The sequence below is a fragment of the Hibiscus syriacus genome, unplaced genomic scaffold, assembly GCF_006381635.1.
Source record: "Hibiscus syriacus cultivar Baekdansim isolate YM2019G1 unplaced genomic scaffold, ASM638163v2 tig00116978_pilon, whole genome shotgun sequence".
NCBI classification, from domain to species: Eukaryota; Viridiplantae; Streptophyta; class Magnoliopsida; order Malvales; family Malvaceae; genus Hibiscus; species Hibiscus syriacus.
Window position 1 is genome coordinate 187,824 of NW_024063501.1, and position 9,037 is coordinate 196,860.

At 39.9% G+C, this 9,037-nt stretch overlaps 1 protein-coding gene across 1 annotated transcript; it reads right to left on the minus strand.

Annotated features, from left to right (window-relative positions):
- Positions 1 to 7,732: 7,732 nt before the first annotated feature.
- Positions 7,733 to 8,417, minus strand: LOC120192747. Its single transcript, XM_039195474.1, has 3 exons — positions 8,294 to 8,417; positions 7,949 to 8,121; positions 7,733 to 7,813 (listed from the first exon to the last, which is right to left on the minus strand). Exons 1-3 carry the CDS (start codon positions 8,370 to 8,372, stop codon positions 7,733 to 7,735), a joined length of 333 nt encoding a protein of 110 aa, XP_039051405.1. The 5' UTR covers positions 8,373 to 8,417.
- Between the last annotated feature and the right edge of the window lie 620 nt (positions 8,418 to 9,037).

Consider the following 9,037-nt stretch of genomic DNA (forward strand, 5'->3'; position numbering starts at 1 on the left):
CAGTAGCGATGTTAGATGGCAATGCCTACACTTGGTGGGAGTCAGTTACCAGTAGTGTTCCTACCGATCGTTTGACCTGGAATTTCTTTAAGGATCGCTTTCGGAATCGTTTTCTGGGAGAGCGCTACTTAGCTCAGAGACGTCAGCAGTTTCAAGACCTTGGTCAGGGAGACATGACTGTTTCTGAGTATGAGATCGAGTTCTTGAAGTTGCTGAAGTATGGATTCAGTATGGTACCTACTGAGAGAGATCGATGTCGTAAATTTGCCCTTGGACTCAGATACGAGCTGCGTAGGCAAGTTGTAACCCATCAGGATGAGATATTTGATGTGCTGGTGGGCAGAGCCAAAGATGCTGAAGAGGTGGAGGTTTTAGCTTCTGGTAGAGAGCGTGTTGAATAGGAATGATCTAATAAATTTTCAGGCCCGATGGAGTTATCAGCACAGTCCGGGAAAAGGACTCGTACTTCAGTCCCTCAGAGAAGCAATACACATTTCAGGCCTGCAGCATCCTCACCGTTAGTTGGCAGTCGAGGCGGTTCCTTGTCGTATTATCATGGGTTCCTCTGTGAGTTTTATGGTAAACAACACACAGGAGAGTGTCGTAAGAATATGGGTCTTTGCTATCAGTGTGGATCTAGTGGTCATTTTCGGAGGGATTGTCCTCAGCTAGCTTCGTTTGAGCAGACCGCTACCCAGACTCCTGTGCATTCTCAGACTACAGTACAGACCCTAATTAGAGATCGTAGTCAAGAAAAGACTCGAGGATCAGCATCCAGGACAGACAGTAGAGCCCGACCTCAGCAAAATAGAGGGCCAACAGTTTCTGAGGCTAGACAACCAGCTTTGGTTTATGCCACTAGACATCGGGATGACAGAGATGAGCCTGAGGTTATTGCAGGTACATTTACTATATATTCTATTCCATACTTTGCATTACTGGACAATGGCTCCACTAACTCCTATGTATCGAGCTCGGTATCTCGAAACCTTCAGATTCCGATCGAGAACACTGAAAATAATGTTACGGTTATGAGTCCAGTAGGACAGGCGATATTAGTGAATAAAGTATTTCGGCGTTGTCCTCTAGAGGTTAAGGGAGAAATTTTTCTCGCTGATCTTATGGAGCTTCCTTTAGAGGAGTTTGATCTAATTCTTGGGATGGATTGGTTGACTAAACACAAGGTAAATCTGGATTGCGAGTACAAGAGAGCTACTCTGAAAACTTCGGATGATCGGACTGTTGTGTTAATTGGGGAACGTCGCGACTATCTCTCCAATATAGTTTCAGCGATGGAAATTGATCGTATGATCCGGAAGGGATATGAGACTTTCATTGCTTGTATTTTGAACACCGAAGGTGCATTGTCCACGATCAAGGAGATTCGTACAGTTAGCGAGTTTCCTGATGTTTTTCCGGAGGAATTGCCTGGGTTACCTCCTGATAGAGAGGTAGAGTTCGAGATTGAGACTTATCCGGGATCTGCTCCTATTTCTATGGCACCTTATCGCATGGCTCCAAAAGAACTTAAGGAGTTGAAGGTCCAATTGCAAGAATTATTCGATCGAGTATTTATCCGACATAGTACCTCACCCTGGGGAGCTCCAGTTCTGTTCGTGAAAAATAAGGATGGGTCGCTAAGATTATGTATTGACTATCGGAAATTGAACAAGATTACGGTCAAGAATAAATATCCACTACCCAGGATTGATGACTTATTTGATCAATTGCGAGGAGCTACTGTATTCTCTAAGATTGATCTTCGTTCGGGGTATTATCAATTGAAAGTTAAAGGATCTGATGTTGCAAAGACGGCCATTCGTACTAGATATGGTCATTATGAATTCTTAGTGATGCATTTTGGTTTGACGAACGCTCTTGCAGCTTTCATGGATTTGATGAATCGGGTGTTCCGACCATATTTGGATCAATTTGTGGTGGTCTTCATTGATGATATTCTGATCTATTCTCGTACTGAGGCAGAGCATGACGAGCATTTGAAGATCATTCTGTGAACTTTGAGAGAGCATCGTCTTTATGCCATACTAAGCAAGTGTGAGTTTTGGCTTCAAGAAGTGTCGTTTCTGGGGCATATTATTTCAGGGCGAGGTATTCAGATCGATCCAAGCAAGATTGAAGCTATTGTGAATTGGAAACGACCCAAGAATATCTCTGAGATTCGCAGTTTCTTGGGCTTGGCTGGTTATTATCGACGTTTTGTTGAGGGCTTCTCGATCATTGCTTCTCCTTTGACAAAGTTGTTAAGGAATAATGTGCCGTTTGACTAGGGTGAGGCACAACAGGAGAGCTTTGAGAAATTAAAGGCGGTATTGACTCAAGCACCAATATTGATTCAACCAGAGTCCGGGAAGGATTTTACAGTGTATAGTGATGCGTTACACTCAGGACTCGGCTGTGTTCTAATGCAGGAAAGTAAGGTGGTGGCTTATGCATCCCGTCAGCTGCGACCGCATGAGTGTAATTATCCTACTCACGATTTGGAGTTGGCAGCAGTAATTTTTGCCTTGAAGATTTGGAGACACTATCGTTATAGAGAGAAGTGTTACATTTTCACGGATCATAAGAGCTTAAAGTATCTTCTGACCCAGAAGGAGCTTAATTTTAGACAGCGACGTTGGTTAGAGCTTTTAAAGGATTATGATTGCGTGGTTGATTATCACCCTGGTAAAGCTAGCATTGTAGCAGATGCTTTGAGTCGAAAGGCGGTAACAGAGTTGAGATCTTTAATGGCCATGATGAATTTATATGACGATGTCACTCTGTTAGCAGAATTGCAAGTTAAGCCGACCTTGGTTGATGAGATCAAAGCTAAGCAGCCCCTTGATAGCTCATTGTTTTCCATCTTTGAACAAGTAGAGCAAGGGACAAGTTCATATTACGCCCTTGATCAGGATGAAGTTTTATGCTTCAAAGGTCGGTATTGTGTGCCTGATGATGCTGAGTTGAGGCAGACTATCCTTACTGAGGCTCATAGTAGTCCATATGCTATACACCCCGGTGGAGATAAGATGTATCGGAATTTGTGAGAGAGGTATCATTGGGTCGGCATGAAGAAGGACATCTCGAATTTTATGGCGAGGTGTTTGACTTGTCAGCAAGTTAAAGCAGAACATCAACATCCATCAGGTTTGTTACAACCTATCAAAATTCTGGAATGGAAATGGGAGCGTATTACTATGGATTTTGTTACTGGTTTACCTATGACTCATTCGAAAAAAGATTCAGTTTGGGTGATTGTTGACAGACTTACAAAGTCAGCTCACTTTATTCCTGTGCGGGTAAATTATTCTTTGGACAAGCTGGCGAGATTGTATATTTCAGAGATTGTCTGATTACATGGTGTTCCAGTGTCTATTATTTTTGATCGAGATCCGAGATTTACTTCGAGATTTTGGAAGGCGCTACATACGGCTTTGGGAACAAGATTGGATTATAGTACATCATTTCATCCACAAACTGATGGTCAATATGAGAGAGTGATTCAGATACTGGAGGATATGTTGTGGGGTTGCGTAATCGATTTTCATGGTAGCTGAGAGAACTTTTTGCCTTTGGCTGAATTTGCTTACAATAACAATTATCAGACCAACATTCGTATGGCACCCTATGAAGCACACTATGGGCGTAGGTGTCGCACCCCGATTTTTTTGGACTGAGTTGCGTGATAGGAAGACTTTGGGACCTGAGTTAGTGCGGGAGACAGAGGACACAGTCAGAATGATCCATGACCGTCTGAAAGAGGCATTTGATAGGCAGAAATCTTATGCAGATCAAAGGAGGAAGGACATACAGTTTGACGTTCAAGATCAGGTTTTTCTCAAGGTATCTCCATGGAAGAAAGTATTGAGATTTGGACGTAAGGGTAAACTGAGTCCGCGATTTATTGGGCCGTATCGTATTCTGAAGAAAGTTGGACCTGTTGCTTATCAGCTTGAGTTGCCTTCCCATCTTAGTCGTATTCATGATGTTTTTCATGTGTCTATGTTGAGGCGATACCGTCCAGATCCAGGTCACATCATTCAGGTTGAAGAGGTAGAGCTGAGACCTGATTTATCCTATGAGGAAGAGCCCATTCAGATCTTAGAAAGAGATGAGCGAGTTCTTTGGAATAGGCGTATCCCAATGGTCAAAGTTCAATGGAGTAATCGAGGCCCCTAAGAAGCTACTTGGGAGACATTGGAGTCAATGGAGGCTCAGTTTCCTCAGTTATTCTCATAAGGTAAATTTCGATGACGAAATTTCTTGTAGAGGGGAAGAATTATAACAACCCGAAAAAAAACAATTTAAATCGGTGTAATTTGGTGAAATTTGGGGATTAAATTAAAAGTTTTCAAAACTTGTAGGCAATATTAGAAGTGAAGGAAATTCAGGGACCAAGCTATGAATTACTCCTTTTAGTATCGGCAGGAAATTTGATATATACGTATGTATGGTTTTCTGTTTTCAAAACAGAAAACAATTGTGAAATTCCTCCTTCCGCACTCTACTTCAAAGTCTGATTCCAACGCCCCGTCCGACCTCCGGCCGTCAAATTGAAACCACCATCCTGTTCATCTTCGACCTGTGAACAAAACCCAATAAATCAATTATAGCAAAACGCTGCCAAACGATGTGAATTTTGAGTCAAAGTCTTGACGTTTTTTTAGCACTACCGCCGAGAAAATCTTAAATTCATCTCCGATCGTTGATCGGTTTTCGACACCTCCCGCACCATCGTGTTCCTTGTGCCGTTTTGAGTCCGCCGGTGTCAACCTTGGTCTCCGTCGACGGCGGCGCGTGAGGAGGTGGAGCAGTTAAATATTCGGCCGAGTTGAAATCGAGCTCTCCGCCGTTCAAAAATTTGAACCGATCTTAGTAAGTATCTCGAAATCGCTCAAAATAATTTTTAGAAAATTTTCTGTAATTTTTATACCCCCGGAAGAAGCCTCACGCGCCGCCGCAGGGAGAGTGAGTGGCTGAAAACCGGTTTGACCGATTTTGAACCGGTTTGACCGGTCTGACCCGACCCGACCCGGCCGACCGACCCGACCCGACTGACCGTTGACTTCCTTTGACCAAAACTTAAAATGGCTTTGACCGACCATTAAACGATCGTTAATCTTTTTTCGAGTATACTTATTCTGATAGTTTTCGACGTCCCAAATCCGTTTTCGAAGTCCGTTTGGTCAAATTCAAACCCGAAGGCCTCCAAATCGATGGTCAAAGTGGTTGACTTTGACTTTGACCAAGAATTTAAATTTTCGAAAAGACATACTTGATGTTTTTCGACGTCCTGATTCCGATTCCGTAATCCGTTTGGCCAAATTCAAACCTGAAATCTTCCAAATTGATAGTCAAACCCTGAAAATGCTTATATAAAGAATTTTAGTTTTGAACAATTAAGTAAGATTTAGAGCTGATAAATTATTATTGTTTGAAGGTACAAGAGACTCTCCGGATCGTTCGACAGCTCGACCCAGCTCTTCTAGATCAATTAAACCACGTGTGTCAGTATTCACCCGTAAGACCCGTAAATTTTATGATTTTAGAGATTTATTTATGTTACCCATAAGTAATATAGTGTTATTATAAAATAGGTTCGAAAACTTTAGCAGAGCGTGGTGAAACCAGCAATCAGTAGATATACTATTTGAACCTATTATCGAGGTGTGTTCCCTAATTATTACTGAACTGTTTTATTGGTTTTAATATGAGATACACTGAGTTCCTTGGTTACTGTTTTATTGATGCACCAATTTAATGTGATGATTTATGGAATTTGTGTCACGGTGCAATTGAACTTTTGGATTGAATTACAATAGTATAGCTCTGATCAAGCTAATAAACAGAATGGGCCTAATGTGACTCTTGGGGCTCCAAGATACATTAGGTTGGCTTCCCTTGCTGTGTGCTTAGGGTAAGCTATATGGACTTGGACTTACGGGCCTAAGGATACAAGCTCTAAAGCTTATCCTTAGGTTGGCTTTCTTTTTGCTGTGTGCTTAAAGTAAGCTATATGGAAAATAGTTTTGGGAACTATTGATGGTGTACAAGAAAAGGGTTTAAACTATGATTTTCAAAAGTTAAACTCTTTTATGAATTTATGAGATTTACTGGACTATGATTTGTTTAATGTACCTATGGTGATTTTAAGGTAATATTGGGACACACTGAGCCTAGCTCACCTTTCGAAAATATTTTTTCCCCTTTCAGATACTGTTGGTTAGATATCTCGGTTCGAGCACTTGGAGGATCAACATATCTCTTGAAGTATATCTGATTGTAATGTTTTATCTTGCAAGTTGACTTTATTTTGGTGACATGGACCTTATTTTAAAGTATATCTCTTGAAGACCTATTTTAAATTAATTTATTACTTATTGGTATTATATTTACAAGTTGGGTTTTGATAGTATAATTTATTTCATGATATTTATAATGTGATTTTACATTGATTGAATATCGGTTTCAGAAAATGTCTTTAAGAATCATGTATATGATCCACTAGACTTAGTCGTAACGCATAGGCCGGGTCTAGGGGGTTACATATAATCACAACAATGGATTTAGCCGACCTGATTGCGATTATAACCCTTGGTGTTACCATCAATATAGTGAAGAGGGAGATGGATAATCTCACAGCAATTATGGAGAGGAACAGAGAACTACCACCGGCAGCTACCACATCGACTAAACCGTACTTTGTGATGGCATCTTCGGGTACTTCCCTTGTCTGCTTTTTTTTTTTTTGGGTGGGGGGGGGGGAGGAATGAATACAACAATACGCAGTGAAGGTGAAAACCATCCAGGTAGTTCCTATCAAGATGTATCCAAAATTGCCACAATTTATATAAGCAAAATAATGTTAAAACATTATAACAGCTACTGATAAATAGTGATTCCATTGATGTGCTAATTAAAAGCAAAGGGTTTTGTTGTTCTTCATTACAAGACTTGGAACCTAGATACTATTGAACTAACAGAGAGACCAAGAGGGCCACAAAGCTCAACTATACACATATATATAGCCAACTTAGTATCACAGATATGTATCAAAATTTGCACAAAGAAGTGCTGATTTTCTTTCTCTCTTTTCCCTCCCAGAAGAAGCAAAATTTTATGTAAGGTGAACTTACTGTACAGGAGGTAACAAAGTTTTTTTTTTATCATATTACAGTACCGAGGCCTAGTTCATCCTCGATATCATCTCCTTCTTCGAATAGCTTTAAGAACCGAGCTTGTTCTTGTTGCCTCTTCTTCTTTTGCCAATGTTTGTGTGCCACCACAAGTGCAATTATCGTTACAGTTAAAACCAGTAGGGTAATCAGGATAATTATAAAGACACGCATTGCCTTCCCATCATCATCGTCGTCGTCTTGGTCATTAATATTTTGAGGGGTTGCATTGGAAGCTACAAAACAAACAATGAATACCAATTTGTCAACTACAAAGAAAACGACTTGTGCATCTGGATTTAAACAGCAATATTAGCAACGCAAGTGTGCAGTCAAGTAAACATGGTATGAGCGAGGTACAAGAATCAACATGTTGAAACCGTGCCCGGGATTACCGGAGCATAAAGTCGGAAAGATTCCACGGAAAAATAAAAATCTTACCGCCGGGAAGAGTTGCACATTCTTGACAGTGGAACGTAGCATTAAGTTGGTGTTTTTTAAACAAAATGTATTTCCCAAGTGGAGCTTTGAAATCAGAAGCACAAAACTCCCACTCCTCATATATAATCTAGTTTGATGACATAATTCTCGTAGAAACCACATCGCTTGCATTTCTTGGCATCCAATTCTGTAACTGGCTGAAATCACAAAGCTTACAATTTCATTACGCACTCTTTGCAATGAAGAAACAGATCTCGTAAATGAAGTTTTAATATAAATTATCTACTAACAAGTAATACGCGATCAAGAGAATTGAAAATCTATATAAGAACCTGCCAGGATTCTTGACCCCTGAAAGAATAAATGACGCTGGGTTTTTTTACATCGGGTAACAGCGTTTTGTTCTCTCCTTTACAAGCGAAATAGACGGCCGGTTTTGAAATCCAATCGTGCGTGCGGAATATTTCAATTGAATCCAATGTAACCACAAACGATGAAATTAATCCTAAAAGAAACAAACAAAATCAATAAGGGAAAAGGGATAGATTCTTCATTTCGAACTTTCATCTCAAAAACGAGAATTTCATCTACAAAGTTAATCCTAATACCTAAACGCCAAATGCCTGCCAGATAACCAGTACACAATTTCAGTTTGTTTTCTCGGAAAGTTATATTACCTGGAAAACAACCAAACAGGATCCACCAAACGAGAAAATGGAAGGAAATTCTCGAATTTAAAGGATGACGATTCGACATAACGAGATAAAACAATTCAATTCCTCGATAAAAAAAAAACAAACCAAAAAATTCACAGAAAATTAGCGAGACTTCGTTCCTCTAACCCTATTTTATTTATTTACTATTCGGTTAAATGAAGAAATTAAGACAAAAAAGTTATGAGAAATGGCGGTTTTGGAAGTTATTGTCTTTTTTTGCGTGGAGAGAGAGAGAGAGAACCAAAAACTACAGCAACAAAGATTCGTTGCTGACCGGTTCGCGCTGCGGGTAATTGGACGAGGGCAATGCACACGTGGCGCTTTACAAGTGGCTGTTAATTGACCAATTATGATCATTTGGTCAATGTATTATTACACTAGGAATACACGATGGAACGGACCAGATTGTAGATACACATTTCTATCTGTCTAAAAGTCTGTATAAATGGTGAATGTCAGTTTATAAATGTTTTTGGGTCTAATGATAAAAATAAGTGTTTACGTTTTTATTTTGTTTTTGAAAAATATTTTTCCTGTTTTATGACCCAAAATGAATGCCTATGATTATATGTAAATGTATGCCTGCTTGTGTCATGTCTTGAGGGTGAAAGTGATTAATGTTAATTTTTTCATGTAATTGTAATACTCTTAACACGAGTTAGGAGGAAACCAAATTAGGGATGTCATGATAATCTATCAAAACTT